This window comes from Perissodus microlepis, chromosome 3 (genome assembly GCF_051167445.1).
Source record: "Perissodus microlepis isolate ML-2025 ecotype Zambia chromosome 3, ASM5116744v1, whole genome shotgun sequence".
NCBI lineage: Eukaryota > Metazoa > Chordata > Actinopteri > Cichliformes > Cichlidae > Perissodus > Perissodus microlepis.
Window position 1 is genome coordinate 50,414,333 of NC_140463.1, and position 27,083 is coordinate 50,441,415.

General features: G+C 42.9%; 2 protein-coding genes across 4 annotated transcripts in view; one reads left to right on the forward strand and one right to left on the reverse strand.

Moving 5' to 3' along the window:
- The window catches only part of LOC146391788 (protein NLRC3-like), a 453,804-nt gene that overhangs the window by 167,925 nt on the left and 258,796 nt on the right, over nucleotides 1-27,083 (forward strand). The gene's annotated exons all lie outside the window — the stretch shown is intronic.
- Nucleotides 150-19,726, reverse strand: LOC146391794 (protein NLRC3-like). 3 transcript variants are annotated; one of them, XM_084915960.1, is made up of 7 exons: nucleotides 19,534-19,726; nucleotides 19,329-19,458; nucleotides 18,259-18,337; nucleotides 17,373-17,580; nucleotides 13,321-15,124; nucleotides 9,259-9,432; nucleotides 150-514 (listed from the first exon to the last, which is right to left on the reverse strand). In XM_084915960.1, the coding sequence occupies exons 2-7, from the start codon at nucleotides 19,445-19,447 to the stop codon at nucleotides 256-258; spliced, it is 2,643 nt and encodes an 880-aa protein (XP_084772086.1). In that variant the 5' UTR covers nucleotides 19,448-19,458; nucleotides 19,534-19,726; the 3' UTR covers nucleotides 150-255. The 3 variants fall into 3 exon arrangements, with proteins under 3 accessions (XP_084772086.1, XP_084772095.1, XP_084772104.1); XM_084915969.1 differs by having other exon boundaries at nucleotides 19,329-19,726; XM_084915978.1 differs by lacking the exons at nucleotides 150-514; nucleotides 9,259-9,432 and having other exon boundaries at nucleotides 13,317-15,124.

A 27,083-nucleotide genomic window follows, 5' to 3' on the forward strand; every position in this document is an offset into this window, starting at 1 on the left:
AAAATGTGCTCTTGAGAACAAATTTATTGTGAATTCAGCTGTGAATGTAGAGTTTGTCATTATTTAAGCTTCCATTTCCAAATGTTAGCTGACACTTTATTAGGTACACTGACATCTATCTCAGGTACACCTGTGACCTAGATGTTCCTGCAAACAGACTCCTTGGAGACCCCCTACATAAATATCCACGTACTATCCAGCTAGACTAGTGTGTCTGTCCCTGAAAATATTCCTGCATGTGTGATTGTTCATGTGTCATCTGCAGGAAACAAACAGGAAGTGAGTGAAAGACACAGGAAATGTTTCCAGCTCTTCCTCCTCTATCAGACATTCTTCATACCTGAGAGTGTCCAGCCTCCAGCCTGGTTCCTTCAGTCCAGCCGACAGCAGCTTCATTCCTGAGTCACCTGGATGATTGTAGCTCAGGTCCAGCTCTCTCAGATGGGAGGGGTTGGAGCTCAGAGCTGAGGCCAGAGAAGTACAGCCTTCCTCTGTGATCAGACAGCCTGACAGGCTGCAGACACACAAAACAACAATCATTCTATTATCCATCTATATGGCAGCATAACTAAGGGATGGTTGAGGGTCACCTGATCCAGCTCTAACTATAAGTTTTATCAAAAATGAAAGTTTGAAGCTGATCTTCAAAGTAGAGAGGGTGTCTGTCTCCTGAACTCAAACTGGGAGCTGCTTCCACACCCAGTCCAACATAGCCAGGCTTTCTTTGTGTTTGCTGCTTTGATAAAACCTCAAATCCCAGTCAGAGATGATGAGCATCATCACAGTGATGATCATTTCTCTGTTAACCCAGGCTTTCTGCTTCAGGATCTGTGCACGCTCACAGAACAAGGAGACCTTTAAACATCATTTCACTGAATGGATGGACTGAGCTCGGCCTACAGATGAACTGGATAAATAAAGATTTGACCTCAGTGTGCTCAGTGTTACTGTCTATTCCTAACATATTCCTAACATGATAGCTGCACTTTAGAGCTCTAAAACTGGAACTGACACATATTTAAACTCTACATGTTACTCAGTACATTCAGTTCAGACACCCGCCCACAGTCCAACAAAGGAAACATGGAGATCACATCAGTTTGTCACCAAAGTCTAATTATTCCAGAGGGCAGTGTTGATATAACTAAAGTTATTTTTTTACTTTTTTAATTTATGTTTTATTAGTTTTCTTATTTATACAACATGTACAACAAATTCAATTTAATCACCGTGAGGGGGAAAGCAAAACCAAACCGAACAACAACAGATGAGACAAACGGACCAAAACAAAATCAAACAAAACACAAGAACAAACAAACAAACCAAGAAATACAATGACATTATACAAAATCGGACCTCCCATTTTGTACATATTTTAACCATTTCAACCAATATTCTTCAAATGAGTTCGCCTGGCACTTTAGCCTAAAAATTATTCTTTACATAACAAAAATATTATATATCACATCAATCCATTCATCTATGGTAGGAATATCCTCTTTAATCCAAAGGCGAGTTATGGCCTTTTTGCAAGCTACCAACAGCACACTGAACAAATATTTATCCGGTTTGCATAGATTAAGACTCTCTAGGTTGCCTAGGTACAATAATGCAAAATGAAATTGTATTTTCTTTTGGAAGATTGTTTCCATGACCTTATGTATTTCCTTCCAAAATGGAACCACATGGGGGCATTCCCAAAAAATGTGAAAATGATTTGCTGTTGCATGTCCACAATGCCTGAAGCATGTTGTATTCTGAGAATAATTGGATTTTTGGGCTGGGGTAATAAAATAACGAAATATATTCTTCCAGCTGAATTCCCTCCACGAGGGGGAGCTTGTTACTGACCACTGCTGCCTACAAGTCCTATCCCATTGCTCTCCTGTTAGGAATAGATTGCTATCTGTTTCCCATCTTGCTTTAACATATCTTGTATCATGGCCCCGTAGATTGATCAGTGAGCAATATAATTTGGAAATAATTTTTTGATAGGGTCCATCTCTATATGCATTCTCGAATATATTTATAATCTCTTCATTCCCAGTCGATAACTGAGAATTTTTTAGCTTTTTATTCAGGAAGTCCCTCATTTGCAAATATCTAAAAAAAAATCTTGATTTTGCAACCCAAACTTTTTCTTGGAAACTCATCACTTTTCCATTTTTCAACAAGGTACTGTATGTGGTGAGACCTTTATTTGCCCATGTTTTGAATGTCGAGTCGATCTTACTAGGCAAAAATTCTGGGTCATATGCAAACCATTTAAGGAATCCGGCCCTCTGGTTTAATTGGTACTTTTTAAGTACTCTCTCCCATATTTTTATTGAACTTTGTAACCACGGTAACTTCTGACCCCACTTCCGCCAGTCCCTTTATTGTGGCGGGAATGAACCCTGCATAAGTTCCGGGTCAATCAGCTGCATGTTCCCTGCTCCTCTGGCTGCTGTTGTCCCTGTGGTTGGCGTACTTGTCAGATATCGACAAACTTTACACTACAGACCAGTTGACAGCGTGCAATAACCCGGCCGATTCATTCATCTTTACACCACCTCACAATCGACTCAACAGTGAGTTATTTGTTTGTTTTGTCACAATTAATGAAAATGCGGAGCCGCCATCACACATCCTAAAACGCCGGTAAGCTAATGCTAGGCTAGCGACAGTAGAATAGAATAGAATAGAATAGAATTCAACTTTATTGTCATTGCACATGCACAGGTACAGGGCAACGAAATGCAGTTTGCATCCATCCAGAAGTGCTTTAGTGATATAGATATATAACAATATATATTAGCAATAATATAGATATGTGAGTATATTACAGAATGGGTCTATTACGGTATGTTATAATGTACACGGTATGAAGTATGTTGTGAATATTCTATAACTATAAGTATGTACAGGCTGTAGTGAGTACAAGCTATGTACAGGCTATGAACAGGATATAAATATGAAAAACTATACAGAATATGAAATAAATAACTTTACAGAAATCTGAGATATACAGCTATACAGAAATGGGAACTATGCAAGTTGTAAACAGTTGTAGGATTAAAAATGATCGAATGTACAGAATGATTATTTACACAGAGCTATACAGTAGTGCAGTTAAGATAAGTGAGATATAATTCCTACAGAGGCTATATAAAGTGCTAGTGGTTGTGAGTGGTGGTTCAGTCCATGTTATTATTGTGTGTTTGAGGGTACAGTTGTCCATTGTGGGTGTGTGTATGTTCAGTCCATGTGTTAACGTGGGTCAGATGTCAGGAGGCAGAGTTCAGGAGTCTGACAGCTGTGGGGAAGAAGCTGTTCTGGTACCTGGTGGTCTTAGTCCGGAGGCTCCTGTAGCGCCTCCCAGAGGGCAGGAGGGTGAAGAGTCCATGTGATGGGTGACTGGGGTCTTTGATGATTTTCCCAGCCCTTTTCAGACACCGCTTCCTGTAGATGTCTTTTATGGCAGGAAGTGGTGCTCCGGCGATGCGCTGGGCAGTTTTCACGACCCTCTGCAACGCCTTCCGGTCTGAGGCAGAACAGTTCCCGTACCAGACTGTTATACAGTTGGTCAGGATGCTCTCGATGGTGCAACGATAGAAGTTCACCAGGATGTCTGAGGACAGGTGGTTCTTCCTCAGAGTCCTCAAGAAGAAGAGGCGCTGGTGAGCCTTCTTGACCAGCTTGGAGCAGTTGGTCGTCCAGGTGAGATCCTCGGAGATGTGGACTCCCAGGGACTTGAAGCTGCTCACACGCTCCACAGCCGTCCCCTTAATGTGGATGGGTGGATGTGGGTCAGCATTCCTCCTGTAGTCCACAATGAGCTCCTTGGTCTTCTCGGTGTTAAGCAGCAGGTTGTTTCTGTCGCAGTAGGTGCAATTACTAGTTTTATTTATTGAATATTGTTGTTTTTGTTTATTCCATTATGGCCGAATGTTGACTTAACGTATCTAGAGTTGAACGAGTGATTTGATTTTTGTAGTTTTGTCCGTTTTGGATGTTTTTTGTTACTTTTCTGATGAAATGTCAAAATGGCCTATGAGATTTTGCATTGAGTTAAATTCCATTGAGATTATTGAATCTGTTGCGCAACTCCTGTGATTAAATGAGTTTTGTAAATATATGTTTGATTAACTTTGGATAATGTTTATTAGCTTTATTGCTGATATACTTTGATGGGACCCATGAGAATGTTTTTCTATAATAGTATTTTGAATGAAATTCATTATGAGAGATGATGGTTTATTGATTGTTGTATGAAACATGGCATTAATTACTTGTCTTTGTTATTTATGGATTTATGTATTTGTCACAGCAGTAGAATGCTGTTTCATTTTCTTCTGTGAATGATAATTTATGTTTTTGACCTTGTTTAGGTCAGGTCAGGTTTTTTTTTCTCCCGCGATCAGCCCTGATCAGCGCGGGATGGTGAGCCACCCGACCACCGCTACGTTGCGGTAGGAATCGTAAACCTAGGGACTGAATTAAACTGTTGACACATGACCTATCACAGGTCCATGGAACTGTACTAAATCTCATACTGGACTACACCTCATCCCACCTCCTTTTGGAACCTAATAAGCTGTTTTGTATTGTCAACATTATTTTTGTTTGTGATATATGCGCATATTTTTTTATTTTTTGTACATCCGTCTATACATTTCTCATAACAAACATAATATATATATTTTGAGCTCTACTTTGGTTTCCTGTGTTTTATTCACACACTCAGGCTCCATAGTGGAAACCAATTCTGATAGCTCATTGTCTATGAAGCTGCAGTCAGGCGCCCTGGTCCTTTAACCGCGTTACAACTTACTATCCAAGGGTTGCCCGGGTCTCCCAGGAGTCGTAACTCTGAAGGATCTCCTATCAGTGCTCCGACAGGGAAGTTACCTCCCAAGGACAATTCCACTTCCTTCCATCTTGAACAGTATCCGGGTTTACACCAGCCCACCAGATTTCTTATTTGTGTTGCCCTGTAGGCAAGGGAGGCCTAATCCTCCTTTATCTTTGGGAAGCTGAAGTGTTTTGAACTTAACTCTTGGCTTTTTACCCGCCCATATAAATCTTGAGAGGATCCTATCCCACTCTACAAAGTATCTATCAGGGTTTTCTATAGAAACAGACTGGAATAAGTACAATATCTTTGGGAGCATATTCATTTTTATGATGTCCACTCTAGAAGAGATGCTTAGATAAGGGATTAATGACCATCTGCTAATATCTACCATGATATCTTTTTTAAGTAGGGGGTAATTGATTTCTTCCAAACTGGTTATCCATTGATAAATTTATGCCCAGATATTTGAGAGTTCTTTTGTCCCAGCTTAACTAAAGTTATTTTTAAGCAAAGTTGAGTTTTTTATCGTCGGAGTACTTCAAGTCTGAAGTATCACTTAAATGCATTACACGCTGTTGATGGCAGCAAACAAACCACCCAAACAAACAGCAGTGGGAGGCTTGGGCAGACTACGTAGATTCAGTTTGTGGGAGGAGTCTAGATAAACCAAAGAAAGACAAGCTAACAAACGCCACAGTGAAGTGAGCAGCTACAAACTTCAGGCCAATTAGTGTTGTTGAAGAAGTCAGGAACGTTCTTAGGATCAACAAATGATGGCATGTATGAGCCTCCCTCAAGACGCACCATCACAAGAAGAATACATGAGCTGTAGAAAAAGGAGAGACTACGAAAGCCACGGCGTTACAACGTGAACCAGCTGTTGGTCTCTCTGGAGACTACTTGGTGAGGCTGGGTAACCATGGTTACTTGGAAGTTACAGTACATGATATTAATGAAGAGTGGGAGCTGCGTTCTATAGCAAACAATTTGTTATAAGGTAATCAGCTGATCTTACTTTAACTGGAAGCCCTTCACAATAATTGCAAAGCCTTTATTTTGTACAACTACCATCAGTTCATCTGTACTGATGGTAACTTAAAGTCACACTAATGTCATTTAGTTTGTATAGTGTATGTAGTAGAAGTATACTACAGTACCCTGATCACTGATAGGATAGATTTATGTAGATATACACCTTTGTGTTTAACATTACTGCATTATAGTACTGTGATCTTTGTCCTTATATATGGCTATATTAGCTATACTGATGTATGTACATATAACTGGATATGTAACTTATCTATTCATCTTATTTGTCATATATTTGCATTGTGTACTTCCTTTTTGTAAGAAACCACACACGTGATCACAGCCACAAGAATCAATCAGTGAAAGAATAAAGTGCCTCAAACCGAACCTTAAGCTCCTTATTCCACATGCTGGGATCATTTGGCCTTCAGTGGTGTTCTGGCTGACACACCAGAGTGACCAGAGTGCTAAAGAGTGAATCGGACACACCAGTGTCATCCCTGATATCTCCACTACATTTAATCGTCCTTCAGCTTGTGGCTGCCGTTAGCCGGTGTGCTAGTTAGCTGATCTGCTAGTTAGCCGGTGTGCTAGTTAGCCGGTTCGCTAGTCAGCTGGTGTGCTGACCAGCGAACCAGTAGGTTACAAGTTGAGCTTGTCTGTCTGATGACCCAGCTCTCTCTGTCTTGATTGTTTTGTCCTTGGGCAAGACACTTCACCTACCACTTACTGGTGATGACCAGAGGGGCCGATGGCGCGATATGGCAGCCTCGCTTCTGTCAGTCTGTCCCAGGGCAGCTGTGGCTACAACTGTAGCTTGCCTCCACCAGTGTGTGAGACTGAATGAATAGTGGAATTGTAAAGGGTCTTTGAGGGTCTCGAAAAGCACTATATAAATGCAATCCATCATTATTATTATTATCATCATCATCATCATCATTATTATTATTATTATTAAGAGCATCTTTAGGCCTGACTGTGCTCATTCTTCCTCCAACCTCTCCTTACCAAAGATAACAACTACATCAGTATTAGTCAAAGGAGCTTGCAAAGAAAAGCGTCTGGACTTCTTTAAGTTACTTGAAGACGTTTCACCTCTCATCCGAGAAGCTTCTTCAGTTCTAAGGTCAAATGGTGGAGAGTCCCAGATATAAACCTAGTGGGAGTATCCCCCCACAGAGGGACAAAAGGACCCCCTGATGATCCTCTAATCGCCTGAGCCAAGGTGTGAAACTGGGTGTGGGTCCCAATCAGCCAGAGTTTCGGGTGTGTTCATTGTGAAAACTGGCCCCACCTTATCATGCGAATTCCTGAGGTCAGATGGCCCAGGATGTGAGTGGGCGTTAAGGCGTCTGGGAAGGGATCTCAAAACTGGATTATAGATGGCAGAGACTTGGTGTCGTAAACCCCCGCCTCTGTTCAAAGATGGTCGCTCACAGTGGACATAGATGGCTTCTTTCACTCCTCTTTCAAACCATCTGTCCTCTCTGTCCAAAATGTGAACATTGGCATCCTCGAAAGAGTGTCCTTTATCCTTAAGATGCAGATGGACTGCTGAGTCTTGTCCTGTGGAGGTGGCTCTTCTGTGTTGTGCCATGCGCTTGTGAAGTGGCTGTTTGGTCTCTCCAATGTAGAGGTCTGGGCATTCCTCGCTGCACTGTACAGCATACACCACATTGTTAAGTCTGTGTTTTGGCGTTTTGTCTTTCGGGTGAACCAGTTTTTGTCTGAGCGTGTTGCTGGGTCTGAAATGCACCGGGATGTCATGCTTGGAGAAAACTCTCCTAAGTTTTTCTGATACACCGGCTACATAGGGGATGACAATGTTGTTGCGTCTGTCCTTCTTATCCTCCCTCGCTGGTGTCTGGTCTTCTTTTCTGTGCCTCTTTGCTGACTTTGGACAGAGAGGACAGATGGTTTGAAAGAGGAGTGAAAGAAGCCATCTATGTCCACTGTGAGCGACCATCTTTGAACAGAGGCGGGGGTTTACGACACCAACTCTCTGCCATCTATAATCCAGTTTTGAGATCCCTTCCCAGACGCCTTAACGCCCACTCACATCCTGGGCCATCTGACCTCAGGAATTCGCATGATAAGGTGGGGCCAGGTTTCACAATGAACACACCCGAAACTCTGGCTGATTGGGACCCACACCCAGTTTCACACCTTGGCTCAGGCGATTAGAGGATCATCAGGGGGTCCTTTTGTCCCTCTGTGGGGGGATACTCCCACTAGGTTTATATCTGGGACTCTCCACCATTTGACCTTAGAACTGAAGAAGCTTCTCGGATGAGAGGTGAAACGTCTTCAAGTAACTTAAAGAAGTCCAGACGCTTTTCTTTGCAAGCTCCTTTGACTACGATGACCTGGATGACTGAGAACCTTCACAGACATACATCAGTATTAGCTCAATAACAATTTCTGCAATTCAATTGTGGACATTCATTTTTAAACCTTGTGTAAAACGATAAAACCTAAAAGTCTGAGTATTATTCTTTGTGCAAACAGCTCTTGCAGGTTACCCCGGACTTAATAATTAAATAATAATAATAAAAATAACCTTTTACTTTTGAGCAGCTGTTCAGGCTACTAAACTCATCCCAGAAATAACAAGTGACACCATTGATAGTGGAGCTAACTTTAACAGGTGAAACTGATTTGACTTATATGGCTACTGCAGTTACTTCTTATCAAGGTTAGTAGGGAAGACATCTGGATGACGTAGTTAGTAGTATGTAGTTAGTACCGGGCGAGTCCCCTCCCCCACATCGGCACCAGAACCCTGTATTATCTACAGGGTAAGACTGCCTGTTTTATCAAACTATGGCCATTACTACTGTGATCATTTGCAGCCCAGTGTGCCGCTCCCTCTGCTGGGATGAACCACTGGAGCTCACCCAGTCATCCCTTTCTTTCTCTCAAGAAGAAGTGAAATAAATATATTTATTATGTTACGAGTCTAATATTCTTTAAATCAAACTGTAATGAATAAATCAAGCAAGAAGATTTGGTGGCTCCAAGTGTTGTAGAAGAAAAGATAAACATCTCATTTTGAGAAATAAGCCTTTAAAATTAAGTAAGTACTGTGAATAAAAAACAAACAGCGAACCAATCAGTAGTCGCCAATATCCTCCTAATTTCATTCACAAAGAAATCAAATATATATATTATTGGCCCAAAGGAGCCTAAATCTTTAAATTAGGCAGTACATGAAGTATTTTTTTAAATAAACAAAGACATGACTATAACAACTTTTAAAAGTAATTCAGAGTCCAATTATCCACTCAAATGTAAATAAAAGTTCACTTGATAGCTGTATAAAAGTTACCTGTTTATACAATAATATAAGTCACATTTCAAATGATCATCTGTGGAAAAGTTTGAATCCTGACCTGAGAGTTTCCACTGCACACTGTGAACTCTTTAGTCCAGAGGACAGAAGCTTCACTCCTGAATCCTGCAGGTCAGAGTTACTCAGGTCCAGCTCTCTCAGACTGGAGGACTGGGAGCTGAGGACTGAGCACAGAGCTTCACAGCTTCTCTCTGACAGGTTACAGCCACTCAGTCTGAAAAATAAAAGACAGTCTATACAAGAAATACTCATGTAGAGTTTGTTAATACATTTCACAACATTAAATCTTGACTTTCTATTTTTAAAGGAAACATAAACATACTAAGATACAACATCATATGGATGAACTTTAATTAATAATTCTAAAAACTAAATGTTTTCTGATCTGACCTCAGAGTATTCAGTTTACAGTTTAAACGTTGTAGTCCAGCAGACAGAAGCTTCACTCCTGAATCCTGCAGCTTTCTGATCCTCAGGTCCAGCTCTGTCAGAGTAGAGGACTGTGAGCTGAGAACTGAGGACAGAGCTTCACAGTTTTCCTCTAAGAATTCACAGATGTTAAGTCTGAAAATAAAAACATGAATAAAGATAATTGTTAAAGTGTAATCAGGGTGCAATAGCTTATTGTCTTGTACTGAGCAGGTTAGTAAAACTTCACTTTAACTTGGAAATGAATAAAAATGCTATGAAACAAGGATAACTGGATAAAGATATAAACAAAAACAAACATCAAACACATAAACAAACAGAACTAAATAGAATACAAATTGATCTGACCTCAGAACATTCAGTTTGGCGTGTGGTCTCTCCACTGCAGCAGACAGAAGCTTTACTGCTGAAGCTTTAAGGCCGTCGGTACTCAGGTCCAGTTCTCTCAGACTACAGGACTGGGAGCTGACGACTGACAACAAATTTTCACAGCCTTCCTCTGAGACGTTACAGCTGCTCAGTCTGACAGAGAAAGGGAAAAAAACCAAAACAAAAAAACCAAACAATATATGTGATCAAATTAAATTTGTTTATATGTTGAACCTTTTTTTTTTTTTAATTTTAAACCTATGAGACTATGAGTGCTACCAATCCAGTGCACACAATTGGTACCTTGATGGTACCTTGCTCAGGGGTACCACAAGGTAACTATTCGGTGGATTCGACCCCTGACCATATGATCATGGGGCGACCACTCTGCCTACTGAGCTTCTGTGTACACTATCATACAATATTAACTAAAACAATTATTTTAGAAAATTTTAGTAATTCAATAATCATTATGCTCATTACCTGTGTACTGTGAGGAACACTGGATTTTAAACACTAGCTGTATAAAACTCTTCCTGTCAAAGGTGCGTATAAAGGAGATGAGCTGAAATCCTGTCTTCCTTCTCTCACCCCAACCGGTCGCAGCAGATGGCCCCGCCCCTCCCTGAGCCGGAGGTTTCTTCCTGTTAAAAGGGAGTTTTTCCTTCCCACTGTCGCCAAAGTGCTTGCTCAATGGGGGTCATATGATTGTTGGGTTTTTCCTCTGTATCTATTACTGTACGATCTACTGTACAATATAAAGTGCCTTGAGGAGACTGTTGTTGTGATTTGGCGCTATATAAATAAAATTGAATTGAATTACATCCCATTTCAGGTACCTGGAACCTGAACCTTCTCTGGAAACCTGGGACGCTGGCGGGTTTCTCTTGCTTACCTATCTGCTCATCCTCTTTCTTTCTGCTCGCATGATGATTTCCTGGTTGAGTTTGTAAAGACTTTTGCTCAGGACCTTCTTGCTGTGCGGCAACAGTGCTAACCACCGTCCGCTGTATTTTTTCAGTCATTAAATAAAACCATGAAAGATCAGCTTGCTTCTCGTGATGAACCTGTATATTTTCGATTCCACACCAGGGTCTGCCCACTGGTAAGTTCGGGGATAAGGGTGGAGGATACTCACACAAACAAAAAAAACCCAGATTGCAACTCCAAGTCTCTGTGCTAGTTAACCAGACCTTTCAGGATCTTGTTCAATCACAACCTCATGGAGTCTGAGTTAGCGAGACAGTTAAACATCCCTCTATGCGCCCTTAATCCGCCCATTCCCACTAAGTCATTAAATAAACGAGTGTCCCCTCACATAACTCACCGCACAGAGCCTGTCACCCCTGGCAATCACAAGAAAACCCTTACCTTTTTTGCTTTTCATGCACCTCACAAACCACTTATACTCGGGTTTCCTTGGCTAGAATTACGTAACCCACACTTAGACTGGTCAGGTCAGAGGGTAATCAGTTAGAGTCTGTTCTTTCATTCAAATTGCCTTGTTTCCGCCCGTCCACCGGAACCTGTGGAACCATCAACCAACACTGAGACTGTTTTAGATCTCTCCTCTGTGCCCACCAAATGTCATGATCTTCAGGAAGTATTTAGCAAAAGTAAAGTGCTTTCACTGCCACCTCACAGACCACATGACTGTACCATAGAACTACTCTCTGGCTGCACCCGGCCTTCTAGCTGGCTGTATAACCTGTCTAGACCTGAGTGTGCAGCTACGGAAAAGTACATTAAGGAATCCCTCGGTACAGGCATAATCCAACGATTGTCATCTCAAGTTGGAACTTCTTTTTTGTGGGGAAAAAGGATGGCTCTCTCTGGCCATGCATTTACATCAGGGGCCTCAGTGATATTACCATCAAGAATAAGTACCTATTACCTCATTAGCTCTGCTTTCAGGCCATTTCACAGCGCCACAGGGTTTACAAAACCCCACCTCCGCAACGCTTACCACTTTTTCCAGATCAATCAGGAAGACAAGTGGAAGACCGTTTTAAACATGCCATCGGGGGACTACGAGTATTTGGTCATGCCGCCTGGGTTAACTAATGCTCCCGCAATGTTTCAAGATTTGTTAACGATGTCCTCCGGGACTTCCTTGACAGGTTCGTATTGGTGTATCTGGATGATATCCTCATTTTTCCCAAAACCTGCGAGGAACATCAGTCTCATGTCCATGCTATTTTTCCAACGTTTGCTGGAGAATAAACCTTATGTTAAAGCAGAAAAGTGTGAATTCCATTCCTCATCAATAACTTTTTTCGGTTACATTTTGGCACTGGGGGCAGGTGAAGACGGATCTGGCAAAAGTAAAAGCTTTCACAGAGTGGCCTTCCCCTTGTACCCATTGTAGATTCCAGAAGCATCTCCAATGGGTTTTGGGAATAGCAAATTTTTATAGATTGTTCATTTGCAACTATAGTCAGGTAGCTGCACCACTCAAGTCTCAGCATGCATCTGGTCCCCCAAAGCTGAAACTGCATTCACCAAACTGAAGTATCTGTTCACCACGGCACCTTTTTGGTTCACCCTGATCACAGCTATCACATTGAAGATAACCTCGTTCACTTACTGTAACCTCCACCAGTGATCTTTCTGATGCTGCTCTACCTCTGTTAAAGTGACTCAGATTACCATCAACCAAGACCCATTTCCGGAAACCTACCATTGAGCCCACTTCATGCTCACAGATTCAAGTACTTGACTTCTGCCATAGTTCACAGTTCATGTTAAAAATTCCAAGTGTCAAGTTCCTGTGTGTAAATAAAGCCTTCACGTCTAGTAATATTCAGTTCCTTCACCTTTGTCTGTATTTTGGGTTCACCATGTTGTTCTGGCCACACCGAAGTAACAGAATTATATTTGAAAAAATGAGAGACATTGGGGATTGCAATAAAGGTGAGACACAAACCAGACCTTATAACAAGAACATCTGAAAAAGATGTAGGTGCAGTCTGGTAGCTCAAGTATTTGCTTTAAAAAACAGAGTTAAACTCCTGGTTGTTGGAGACAAGTGAACAACTTGAGGATAATAAACCTGTCAGAGGGGCTGAAGGATCAGACCTCATGTTCTTATAGGCTGGATCTGGATTGTGTTTTGATTAGAGTTAAAGACAAAAATATTTCAGAAATGCTGACATGTCCTGCTGGAGTGAAATATTTAAAGTATCATATTTGACTAAGTGACTATTTTTTAATTTTTCTTAAAGGGTAGTGTTCTTTGAACTGAGCACCTCAGATTTATTTCCCATGATTTTAAGAATGAAGCAATGAGTTCATGTTTACTTACAGAGCTTTGTTGGAGGCTTTGACCACTGGCAGCAGCCTCAGAAGAGCCTCCTCTGAAGCAGAGTATTTCTTCAGGTCAAAAACATCCAGATCTTTTTCTGATGACAGTAAGATGAAGACCAGAGCTGACCACTGAGCAGCAGACAGTTTATCTGTGGAGAGACTTCCTGATCTCAGGGACTGTTGGATCTCCTCCACTAGAGAATGATCATTCAGTTCATTCAGACAGTGGAACAGATTGATGCTTTTCTCTGCAGACAGATTCTCACTGAAATTCTTCTTGATATACTTGACTGTTTCCTGATTGGTCTGTGAGCTACTTTCTGTCTGTGTCAGCAGACCTCGTAGGAGAGTCTGATTGGTCTGCAGTGAAAGACCCAGGAGGAAGCGGAGGAACAAGTCCAGGTGTCCATTTGGACTCTGTAGGGCCTTGTCCACAGCACTCTGGTGGAGAGAGTTTTGGAGTTTTGGTTTATCAAATAATTTAGACCACATGGACGTTGTTTGTTGTTCTTCCAGCAGATTGAGTCCAGAGTTGATGAAGGTCAGATGGACATGAAGAGCAGCCAGAAACTCCTGAACACTCAGATGGATGAAGCAGAACACCTTGTCCTGGTACAGTCCACTCTCCTCTTTAAAGATCTGTGTGAACACTCCTGAGTACACTGAGGCTTCTCTGATATCGATGCCACACTCTCTCAGGTCTGGTTCATAGAAGATCAGGTTTCCTTTCTGCAGCTGAACAAAAGCCAGTTTTCCCAGAGATTTAATCATCTTCCTGCTCTCTGGACTCCAGTGTGGATCTGTCTCAGCTCCTCCATCATACTTGACCTTCTTCACTTTGGCCTGAACCACCAGGAAGTGGATGTACATCTCAGTCAGGGTCTTGGGCAGCTGTCCTTCCTCTCTGGTTTCCAGCACATCCTCCAGAACTGTAGCAGTGATCCAGCAGAAGACTGGGATGTGGCACATGATGTGGAGGCTTCGAGTTTTCTTGATGTGGGAGATGATCCTGCTGGCCTGCTCCTCATCTCTGAATCTCTTCCTGAAGTACTTCTCCTTCTGTGGGTCAGTGAACCCTCTGACCTCTGTCACCATGCCAACACAGTCAGGAGGGATCTGATTGGCTGCTGCAGGTCGTGTGGTTATCCAGAGGTGAGCAGAGGGAAGCAGTTTCCCCCTGATGAGGTTTATCAGCAGCACATCCACTGAGGTGGACTCTCTAGGGTCAGTTAGGATTGTAGTTTTGTGGAAGTCCAGAGGAGGTCGACACTCATCCAGACCATCAAAGATGAACACAACCTGGAAGTCTTCAAAGCTGCAGATTCCTGCTTCTTTGGTTTCAGTAAAGAAGTGATGAACAAGTCCCACCAAGCTGAACTTTTCCTCTTTCAGCACATTCAGCTCTCTGAAAGTGAATGGAAATATGAACTGGATGTCCTGGTTGGCTTTGTCTTCAGCCCAGTCCAGGGTGTGTTTCTGTGTTAAGACTGTTTTCCCAATGCCAGCCACACCCTTTGTCAGCACTGTTCTGATTGGTTCATCTCTTCCAGGTGAGGCTTTAAAGATGTCTTCTTGTCTGATTGTTGTTTCTGGTTTGTGTGGTTTCCTGGATGCTGTTTCAATCTGTGTGACCTCATGTTCATCATTGACCTCTGCAGTCCCTCCCTCTGTGATGTAGAGCTCTGTGTAGATCTGATTCAGAAGGGTTGGGTTTCCTGCTTTAGCGATCCCCTCAAACACACACTCAAACTTCTTCTTCTGTGCAGATTTAAGGTTACGTTGACATATCGTAGGAAAATGTTCTGGAAAAAGAATGCAAAACATTACGTCTCATTTTTTTAAAGCATGGATATTTGGCTACATGTTGGTCCATCTCTTAAGACAATAACAAATGTTCTAGTCATCCATCCATCCATTTATATTTTTCCGCTTATCCAGGGCCGGTCAAGGAGGCAGCAGCCTAGGTAGAGAAGCCCAGACAACCCTCTTCATGACCACTTCCTCCAGCTTGTCTGGGGGAACATCAAGGTGTTCCCAGGCAAGCCAAGAGATATAATCTTTCCAGCATGTCCTGGGTCTGCCTAAAATGCCAGTGGCAGCCACGTACCAGTTGTTGGGAATTATTATTGCCAGTGGTTTACTTATTTTCACCATAAGCTTTGTGATATGGTAATGGTTACATTTTGGCGAAATATGTTTTACATATTAACCTAATAGCCGCTGCGGTGTAAATGTGGGCTAAGCTAGCGTCTCATGGTAACGTGAGTTGTGGTTTTTCTTTTCGTTCGAACAGCTTGAAGTGGGATTTGAGCATTAAACACAGTTATCGCCAAGCTCAGAGGTAAGTTTTTTTTTTTATTGTATTTTAATATTGTTGTGGTCAGTGCAGCAGCTGTAGTGGAAGATGAGCTTGTGGTAGGCGACATTCCCAAGTGGGCTGATGCATTTGTCTTGTTGTTCGGATTGTTTTATGTCTTGCATCTGGACTATCCAAAAAACCTAGTTAACACATTCACATTCATCCAGAAACTCCTGATGGGCCTTGAGGATGGTAAACAGTTGAAACCATGTCTTCTTCGCCTCAAAAACAATCTTTTACTGCCAGAGTAGCAGGTACAGGTGCTGGCACTATACTGCTGGAAAAATTCAAACTGTTCCAATGAAGTTGATGCCTCGCATGACTAGTTGTACTAAACTGTAGTAAAGTTTCATACAAAGTTCTGTAGGTTTAGGACATCTGCTGCTATCTGTTCCCCATAGCCTGAGACATAGACTGAGACAAACATGCCTCTAGATAGCTTTTTTTTTTTATATGGCGGGTGTTCTATTTAACTTAGTCTTATAATGAAAACGTGTAAGAAAATGCTCATATATATTTTTTTGTTTTAAATGTTTCTATTTTTAAAAGTTTTAAAAGGGAACAACTGGAGAAAAAACTGATGCACTATATTATTTGTTATAAAAATACTATTTATGTTGAAGTTTAAGGGAAAAGCTAAAGAGTAGACGGAGACTATTTATTTTGTTTAAATGTTTATAAAAATGCCTTTTATTAGTTTTATAACAGCATCAGGCTGATTCTTTTTTATGTTGTTTCCAAAATTATTTTTAAAAGAGAGCCAAAGAAAAGGCTGAAGCACTATATTGTTTAACATTTTCACTGTACAAGTTGTACAATAAGCACTAAAAACATGTTCAAATGCAGAAGCATGTAAAGTTTTGTGCAGGTAGTTATAAATAAACTTGAGATTGCAAATCTGTCTCAGCTTTCTTTCTTTACAGAAAGACCCTGTCTATGAAGGGTTACACTTAGCGTGCGCTTTAATAGGTAATTAGAGTTTATATAAGTTATAATATTTAAGTTAGTAAAGTAATGAAATAAAGTTCAAATAAAATAAAATATACAAGTTTAGTGAAATTAAACTTTGTAAGTTACTTAAATACTAAGTTACAGGTTGGAGGTAGTTCAATTCCTTGATCTTATTCAGGTCATATTTTTTAAATTACAGTGAACTTATAGTTTTTAAGTAAGTTAACTTAAAAATTATTATGTAATCAGTTTCCTCATGAATGTTGAGTTCACTGGACTTATTCGGGTTTACAGTGTACCCAACAAGGAGTCATTTATCTCTCTTAGGGACCTCGCCCCAAGAGACAGGTAAGTTGTCCCCTCATCCACAGACTCTGCTTCTTCTACAGGAGGAGGAAGCCAGTGGGATTAAGGAAGTCCTCAAAGTATTCGTATTCCTTCCACCGCCCGACAATATTCTCTGTCGAAGTCAGCAGTGCTCCACCCGCACTATACACAGTGCAAGTAGAGCACCAGTCTCCCTCAGACTGCAGTTGAAGATACATACACTATGCACAGAAGTCCAAAAACAAAACACCACTCAGATTCAGATCCAGGAGGCGGTTCCTCCCAATCACGCCCCTCCAGGGCTCACTGTCATTGCCCACATGAGCGTTGAAGTCTCCCAGTAGGACAACAGTGGTTGTTTAATGACTGTTGAAATCATCAATCAGCTTAAACGCTTACAGAAATGCTCTTACTGCAATAGAGACGCTCAGCCAGCTCCTCCTGCTTCAGTCTCCTCAGAAAGTTCACTGTGATTGTCACAAGTGCCTTTCTGCTCCTCTCCTCCTCCTCCTCCTCCTCCTCCTCCCTCTGACTCTCTAAGCATTCTGGGTAATCTGGACTCAGAACCTTCTGGATCTTCTTCAGCTCGTTCAAAAAAGTGATGATGTTGTCCTCCAGCCGCTGGAAAAGAATACTTTATGAATGAGCCAATCAGACTGAAATCATGTAATCATGAAAACATGTAAACACAAAGTGTGGATCATTAACCTGATGTTTAGACCTCTGATGAAGTCTCAGCTTTGTTTTTATACCACAGTAGTTTACACGGAGTTTGTAGTTGCAGAGAAAGACTCAAATCATTTGGAATTAAATGTTTTATATTTACAAGGTTTAGAGTGAAATCCAAGATAAATAATCATGATTATAATATTTCTGACTGAGTCAAAACTGAATTTGTGAATCAGAACTGAATCATTGTAAAAATCAGCAAAGTACACAAAGTCTGTACTTTTGTTTAAGTAGAAGGACAACTACTACTATTAAAAACTACTCCAGTAAAAGTTGAAGTACTCATTAAACTTAAAAGTAATAGTAAAAAAGAAAGTAGCTCTTTGGAGGACGTTTCTACTTTTAAGAAGTAGAAAGTTCAGATATTTGTTTAAAAATGTACAGAGTAAAAGTAAAAAATAGTTACTACTCAAGTAAACTACAGATACCTGAAAATAGTAATTAGGTTATGTAATGAAGTATTTGTACTTTGTTCTCAGCCCTACAGACAATCCACTGGTCTCCAAAGAGCAGCATGGAGATGACTGTGAACAGATCAGATGTAACAGTAGTTGTTGTACATGTACAGACCATAAATATGGAGTCCAGCTGTGTTTGATGCTGCTGGGCAGACTGACCACTGGGAACCTCTGAGCTCTGCTGGTCCACTCTGTGGAGGAAACATGAAGGATTAGATGAACACAGGATACAGATCCAGGAGTTTCTGCTCAAATAACTTCATCTGAATCAAGTCTGTCAAGATTTAGACTCTCAGATTGTGAAAATATGGGCCATTTTTACTAAGTTTATGGACGTCCTTTCAGTGGTGATGTCAGGGATGATTTTGAAGAAGCTCATTAAACTGAACCATCAGCAGATCACTGCTCCAAAACCAGAACATGATCCGAGGTCTCCCTCCACCACCAGAACACCAGCTTTACTAACGTGGTAGATCAGTGTAGTACAGATCAATAACTGATGAGTCATTTTATCAAAATCACCGAGTGCTTCACGTCTGACCCTCTGATGCTTCTGTAGACATTTTGCATATTTAATGAATGTCTGACAGTTTTACATTCATTCTATGAACACAGTGGAAATGTTGTGTTATAGTCTCCATGTTTTTTCCAGCATCATAAATTCTTAAGTTCAGAAAATTAGATTCTTTTTTCACGGCTGAAAAACAACAACATTTATTCTCTTTTGAAATCTGCATCGTCCACTCCAAAGGTCACAATCTGAAGGTAACATCTGGTTTTGTTCCCTGTGATTAACTCTGAGCATCAGTATGGTGGGATTTATCCACTACATCCACACCACTGTGGTTCAGTGTTGTCCTGATGGAGTCTCATTAACAGCAGCCAGTATGATCCAGGCTTTAGCTGCTGGGTCTCTTTGTGACCTCTCAGACTGTTTAACAGATCAGACACAAAGAGAATCAGAGCAGCTCTGTTCTTTAAAGACAAACCCACTCAGGTCACACTTTCCCCACAGATATGAGCATCACTGTCCTCAAACAGCAAATGACCAAGTCTAACATTTGGATCTTTTCTCTTTCATTGTTTTCTTTTTAATGAATCTTTGTAACAATCTGAGGATGTTTCAGGTCATATTTATCCAGGAAACACAAACATGTAAAGGACTCATCACAGCTCTCTGACCTCGTTGGACCAGGTTCAGCACTGAAGTTTGGAGGGTCACCTTTGGACCGGTCACTCCTCACAGACGGACAGCTGGACCCTGCAGACTCTGCTCTGTCCTCCTCTTCCTCCATCATCATCTTCAGTCAGTCTGAGAGGTAAACTACAAACACTCAGTGAGTTCACATTAACAGGAGTAACTGAGTTACAGTCGCTGACCTCTGACCTGTCATGTGACCTAGAAACCAGGTCAATATGTCTGTAGGTTCAGTCATCCAGGTCATGTGATCTAAGGAGCTTGGAGAGAAAAGAGACATCTTTAAGTTTCTTGTAGACGTTTCATCCGAGAAGCTTCTTCAGCTCTAAAACCAAACGGTGGAGAGTCCCAGATACTTAAACCTGAGACGGAAAGAGACGCTCACCATTGATCATGTGACTCATCACATGATCAATAGTGGGTCAACAATATAAACACTTATTTCAAGGAGGAAACTGAGAGCCTTTCCACCAGGAGCACAGACATCTGGGGCACAGACATCTGGGGCACAGACATCTGGGGCACAGACATCTGGGGCACAGACATCTGGGGCACAGACATCTGGGGCACAGACATCTGGGGCACAGACATCTGGGGCAGCATGTCGATGCTGCTGTTATGTGACGGCTGTGTGCAGACAGGAATAGGACCCAAGGTGCAGACTCCGGAGACAAACGTGAACTCAAAACAGCTTTAATGTTAAACTCAAATATAACTGGAAAAAAATCAAAATAAACTTAAACCGGAGGACTGACAGAACACACAGCTAGGTAAACGGTAGGTCGCGACACAGACACAGAGAAACACAGGGCTTAAATACACAGAGGGAGCAATCAGGGGATGGGTAACAGGAGGGAAACACAGCTGGGGCAAATCAGGCCTAACGAGACAAGGGGAAGCGAAACCAGACACATTAACCTCAGACAAGGACCTTCAAAATAAAACAGGAAACATGACACAGACTGAACTAAAGACACAGTCTCGCACGCACTGCAACAGAGGGAACAGAAACGTGGGACCAGGGCAGACACAGACACTGACTGGACACGGGGATATAGCAACTAAGGATACACAGAGATGCGAACTAGACAAGGGAATACAGCTGACAGGGGAGACAGAGCAACTAGAGAAGACAGAGACATAAACCATAAAACAGAACTCAAAGAAACCAAAGACTAGAAATTATAAATAATATAATAAACTCAAAAACCCTGGGTCAACGACCCAGGCATCCTAACAGTACCCCCCCCTAAAGGGCTGGCTCCCAGACAGCCCAAACCGAAACACAAAAAACCCACACACACACACACACACACACACACACACACACACACACCCCAACCAGGGTGGGCGGTGGGGGAAACAGGATGGAGGGCTCGAAACAAACCAAACAAGGAGCCAGAAACAAAAAAAAAAAAAAAAAGTGCAAACACCGGAGCCCGGAAAGCAACATAACAAAACACAGGCTCACGACAGGCGCAGGCGGCCAGGAAAAACAGTTCACACAAAGGTCAGGGGGCCGGCCCAGAGGCTGACGGCACGATAGTCCAAACCCGGGCAGTTCAAGGGGGGCGGCCCGGAGGCTGACGGCCCAAGAGCCCAGAAAACAGTTCAGGAGGCCGGCCGGGCGGGAGGCACCGGCGGCGACGTAGTTCAGGGGGCCGTCCATGACGGCAATGACGTCCAGTCATCGGCCTGGAAAGCGGCCGAACAGGACGTGCAGGACAAGCAGGCCGGACGGGACGTGCAGGCCGGACGGGACGTGCAGGACCAGACAGCATGGGGACCTCAGGCGCAAACAAAGCTAGACGGAGCGAGGCAGGACCAGGCGCAGCTGAAGACCCGGAGGCTGGACCAGGCGCAGCTGAAGACCCGGAGGCTGGACCAGGCGCAGCTGAAGACCCGGAGGCTGGACCAGGCGAGGCGGAAGCAGATGCTGCAGGCGGCGTGGATGTTGAGGTTGCAGGCGGTGGAGCCGGTGGTGGCTGAATGGTCTCGCCAGAACCGTCAGCAGACACTAGGATGTGCTGGCTGGGTCCTCCCGGACCCCCAGCTGATGAGGCAAGAGGCTGAACGGGCCCCTCGGACCCTCCAGCGGAGACAGGAGGCTGAACGGGCCCCTCGGACCCTCCAGCGGAGGCAGGAGGCTGAACGGGCTCCTCGGACCCTCCAGCGGGAACAGACGGCTGAAGCCGTTCCTCGGACCCCCCAGTGGGAACAGACGGCTGAAGCCGTTCCTCGGACCCCCCAGCGGAAACAGACGGCTGAAGCCGTTCCTCGGCCCCTCCAGCGGGAACAGACGGCTGAAGCCGTTCCTCGGACCCTCCAACGGGAACAGAGGGCTGAAGCGGTTCCCCAGAACCCCCAGCGGGAACAACAGGTGGCAGAACAGAAGATTGAGGAGAGGAGCGACGGTGGCGTCGTTTCCTTCTGAATGAGGGAACTGAAACTGGCGGAGAAACGGAGACCTCTTCATCGTCCGACCACATAGCTGCCAGGAAAAACGCAGGCGAACGAGAACCCAGCTGGTGTGGGGAGTGAGAGGAAGTCCGTGGCAATGTTGAGACAGGTGGAGAGTGTGTGTTGTCCTGGGGCAGCGGTGGGGAAGATGTAGTGAGTGAGAGAGCAAGCTCACCAGCCTTGACTTGCTCTCTCCAGGCAGTAATGGTGCCGTCCAACTTAGTGTCCTTAGCAAACTGAGAAAGCTGAGGGTTATGGCGAATGATGGCATCTACTGCACTTAGCCCGACTGCCATAGTCCGTAAATCCTGTGACTGGGCAATGCGGTCGAGCAGACTCACCATCCGCATCATCTCACCGTTGAACTCCAAGGAAAAAGAGTCGGCAGGGTCCATGTTCTGGTCGCGATCTTCTGTTATGTGTGGCTGTGTGCAGACAGGAATAGGACCCAAGGTGCAGACTCCGGAGACAAACGTGAACTCAAAACAGCTTTAATGTTAAACTCAAATATAACATAACTGGAAAAAAATCAAAATAAACTTAAACCGGAAGACTGACAGAACACACAGCTAGGTAAACGGTAGGTCACGACACAGACACAGAGAAACACAGGGCTTAAATACACAGAGGAAGCAATCAGGGGATGGGTAACAGGAGGGAAACACAGCTGGGGCAAATCAGGCCTAACGAGACAAGGGGAAGCGAAACCAGATACATTAACCTCAGACAAGGACCTTCAAAATAAAACAGGAAACATGACACAGACTGAACTAAAGACACAGACTCGCACGCACTGCAACAGAGGGAACAGAAACGTGGGACCAGGGCAGACACAGACACTGACTGGACACGGGGATATAGCAACTAAGGATACACAGAGATGCGAACTAGACAAGGGAATACAGCTGACAGGGGAGACAGAGCAACTAGAGAAGACAGAGACATAAACCATAAAACAGAACTCAAAGAAACCAAAGACTAGAAATTATAAATAATATAATAAACTCAAAAACCCTGGGTCAACGACCCAGGCATCCTAACAGCTGTTGGCTGAGATCCTGAAGACTGAAGTCCAGGCAGCTCCAGCAATGATCCACTGATGTGTTTTTATTCCATGTATGAATGTTGTTATTGACAGAGATGAAGTTTGTGTGTCAGTGATGCAGTGACTGTTAACTGTAAAGGTTGGTTAGACATACAGATCTCTGCATGTTAGAAGAGACTATTAAAGGCAGAGGTGGGTAGTAACGAGCTACATTTACTCGGTTACATTTACTTGAGTAAGCTTTTGAAAAAAATGTACTTTTTAAGTACCTTTTTTGCACGATACTTTTTACTTTTACTTGAGTACATTTATGAAGAAGAAACGGTACTTTTACTCCGCTACATTTGCAAAATTCGACTCGTTACTTAAAAAAAAAAAAAATTAGTTTAACACATTAGATAACATGCCGTCAGTGGAGTTTCCAGTAACTTTTTCACCAATAAGATGTGGCCATGCAGTCACATGACCAGTTTGAAACCGTGGCGGGCAGAGCGGCCCAAGCGTTTCAAAGTAGCGACACACGGGAAGAAGAAATATGATGGCAGAGTCTACGCTAGAGCTGAAGAGGATGAACACCCTTGGCCTCACATACAAAGAATGTTTCACTTAAAAGCAGTACAAAAGAACAACTATGTCTTCAGCGTTGGTGTCTTCAGTGAGAGCCAAAACAAACCAACTTTTCAGCGTGAAACAACTCAACTCGTGTAACCTGAGGAAACGGTAAGTTTTCTCTAAATATCTTTTTAGTTGTGGTTAGCTGGATGTCAGTCTTATGTTACAGCAGCTGTGTCGAGCTCGAGCTGCGAGTCATATTTTCGGCGCTACGTTGTAGTGAGATAAGTTTGTGGGTGTTTTGTGCAGCTTCGGCTGTCTTTTTAACTGCTCGCTGGTTAGCTAGCATGAGCTATAAGCTAACAGCTAGCCTGGTTAATGACGCTGGAGTTCAACGCACATGCAAACAGCTCGTCTCTACTGCTTTAACTGTTAAAACAGAAGCAATACTTATTCAGCTCCTGCTCAAACTGTACAATTAAATCGCAGAAGTTAGAAGTTCATAGGTCACGATGCAGGTCTCACACTATACGGCCTGATGCTCTGATGCGACCTGAGTGCTCAAACTGTGCGTCCATAACATGAAGCTTATCATACAAAATCTGTCCCTCGCTCTCCCTCTTTGTGTCTTTCACTCACACAGGCACACACACCATCAACTTTGCTAAATTACTAATGAAAAACATTGACCAGGCAGCTGCGATTGAGCAGCAATGTCCATCCAGCTCTTTTCATGGTTGTTGTAGTCGTGATAATTTTGTGAGGCCACATTGAAAAGCCTCGGATATGGAAGCGTAGAGCTGCCACCTAGGCAAAAGAAAAATAGAGCTATATCACGTTATAACATGAAAGGTTTATTGTTCTAACAATATACTTTTAATGTTTGTACAATATACATTTCATGTTTGAACAATATAATATCACGTTATTACAATATACAACATAATTATCACGTTCGTACAATATAAATATTATATTGTACGAACGTGATATTATTGGAATAAAAGTATGAACATGTATTTATAAGTTACACTTGTGTTTGAATCCTGCAGCTTATCACACATTTGATTTCCATGTGTGACAACTGCAAGTGTCCAGAGTGAGGACAGACTGAGGGACCCACTGCTGCACATCATCTGTGAGGCTTTGCAGCCCTGATGATCCACCAGGACAAACTCAGCAGTGTGTGAGGAAGAGGAGGAGGAAGAGCCAGCAGAAGCTGACAGATGGAGAGAATAGACAGACTGTTCCCTGTTTGTGAAGGACTGCTAGGAAAGTTTAACATAACTGTCTGTCCTGAATCAGTCTTATTAGGTAATGTTCAAATATTTTTATCATCCCAGTGTTTTCAGTGTGGGAGAAAGTACTCAGGGCTTTCAAGTTACACACTATGAAAGGCAGCAACAAGTTTAATATTCAGAAACCTAAAGTATGTATCAGCAGCAGAATGGAGCTAAAAAATAAATGTTTTTTTCAGTTCTATGAAGCTTTGAGTATTTTGGATCAGTAGCACTGCTGTGTTTGTTTGCATCATATTGCTGTAATTGTTTATATGCTTTATATATTCTGAGGTAAGTTGATCTATAGTGTTACATCATATTCTATAAGGATGTTATGTGTTTGTAGACTTTCTGCCCAGTTCGACCCATTTAGCAGAAGTCAGCCTGTTTAAGGCTCTGATATCTATTCTGTATGACTTAAAGCAGTTATGACATGGTCTGATTTTCTCACCCAATAAAGGAATATTCAATATATCAGTCTACTCTTCATTTTATCAGAAACAGTTATCACAGCTTGTACATTTTCTTTTTATAAATATATGTATGCAATGAGCCAAATTTAGTAATGCCAACACACTGAAGGAACAACATTTGTCTCTTATATATGATACACCTATATGCACTGTCAAAGATACTTTTCAAATTCAAATTCAAATTCAAATTTTTATTTGTCACACACACACAACCATACACAGTATGACATGGGGGTGAAATGCTTGTAGCTGTACAATGCCCGACCATTAAATGACAGAAAAAAAGTTTTACAGTATTTACAATTTACAGGTTACTACAAAATTTACAATTTAACTTAGAAATTTACAGTAAAAAATGTGCAAATAGCAGAAAGAGATTATAAAGATTATAAATTATAGGAATTATAGGATTATAGGAAATGTGTGGTGGTGCGTGTGGTGATGTGATGTGATGTGTGGGAGAGTCCAGTCTTATAGTGACGTGTATGGGAGAGTCCAGTCCTACACCTGGTTCAGGGCCCGAATAGCCTGGGGGAAGGAGCTCCTCCTCATTCTCTCTGTTTGGCCTTAAAGGAGCGGAAGCGCTTCCCAGACCTCAACAGTGAGAAGAGTCCATTGCTGGGATGGGAGAGGTCCATCATAATCTTCCTAGCTTTGGACTTGCACCGCTTGGTGTAGATGGACAGCAGGTCAGGGAGCTCTGATTGAATGATGCGTTCGGCTGAGCGCACCACTCTTTGCAGATCTCGTCTGTCCTGCTTGGTGCTGTTCCCAAACCAGGTGCAGATGTTTGCCGTCAGGACGCTCTCGATGGTGCAGGAGTAGAAGTTCTTGAGCACCTTCAGTGGCAGATGGAAGTCTCTAAGTCTTCTGAGGAAGAAGAGACGCTGACGGGCTTTCTTAACCAGGGTGTTGATGTGGCAGGACCATGACAGGTCCTGAGTGATGTGGACACCCAGGTATCGGAAACTGTCCACTCTCTCCACTGGCGTGCCACTGATGATGAGGTGCTTGTAATTCCTCGCCTGCTTTGTAGTGAAGTCCACGATCAGCTCCTTAGTCTTGCTGATGTTTAGGAGGAGGTTATTCTCCTGGCACCAGGTCTCCAGGTTCCTAATCTCCTCCAGGTAGGCCGTCTCGATGTTGTCGGAGATCAGGCCTACAACAACAGTGTCGTCAGCAAACTTGACAATGGAGGTGGTGTCTGATGTGGCTACACAGTCATAAGTGTACAGTGAGTACAGCAGGGGGCTTAAAATACAGCCCTGAGGCACTCCAGTGCTGAGTGAGATGGAGGGGGAGACTCTCACCCTCACTGATTGGGGTCTGTCTGTGAGGAAGTTGAGGATCCACTGACACAGTGATGAGCTGAGTCCTAGATCCGTCAACTTGGTGAAAAGCTTAGAGGGAATTATTGTGTTGAATGCTGAACTGTAGTCCACAAACAGCATCCTAACATAATTCCTTCTGCCAGTGTCCAGGTGACTCAGGGATGTGTGGAGCAGGTGAGATATGGCATCGTCTGTGGAACGATTAGTCCGGTAAGCAAACTGAAGTGAGTCGATGGTAGCAGGAAGTGAAGAAGTGATGTGATCTCTCATCAGTCTTTCAAAACACTTCATCACAATTGAAGTCAGTGCTACTGGACGGTAGTCATTGTGGCAAGCGGGCTGTTGTTTCTTTGGAACAGGGACAATGATGGACTGTTTGAAGCACGTGGGAACCAGCTTGGGCCAGGGAAAGGTTGAAGATCTCCGTGAACACCGGTGCTAGCTGGTCAGCGCAGGCTCTCAGGACCCGGCCAGGGATTGCATCTGGTCCTGCTGCCTTCCTGGTGTTCACCCTCCTGAAGGTGTTCCTCACGGCATGCTCTGTGATGATGAATGCATTTTCTTCACTGGTGCACTCCGAGCGTGCGCAGCCGTTTGT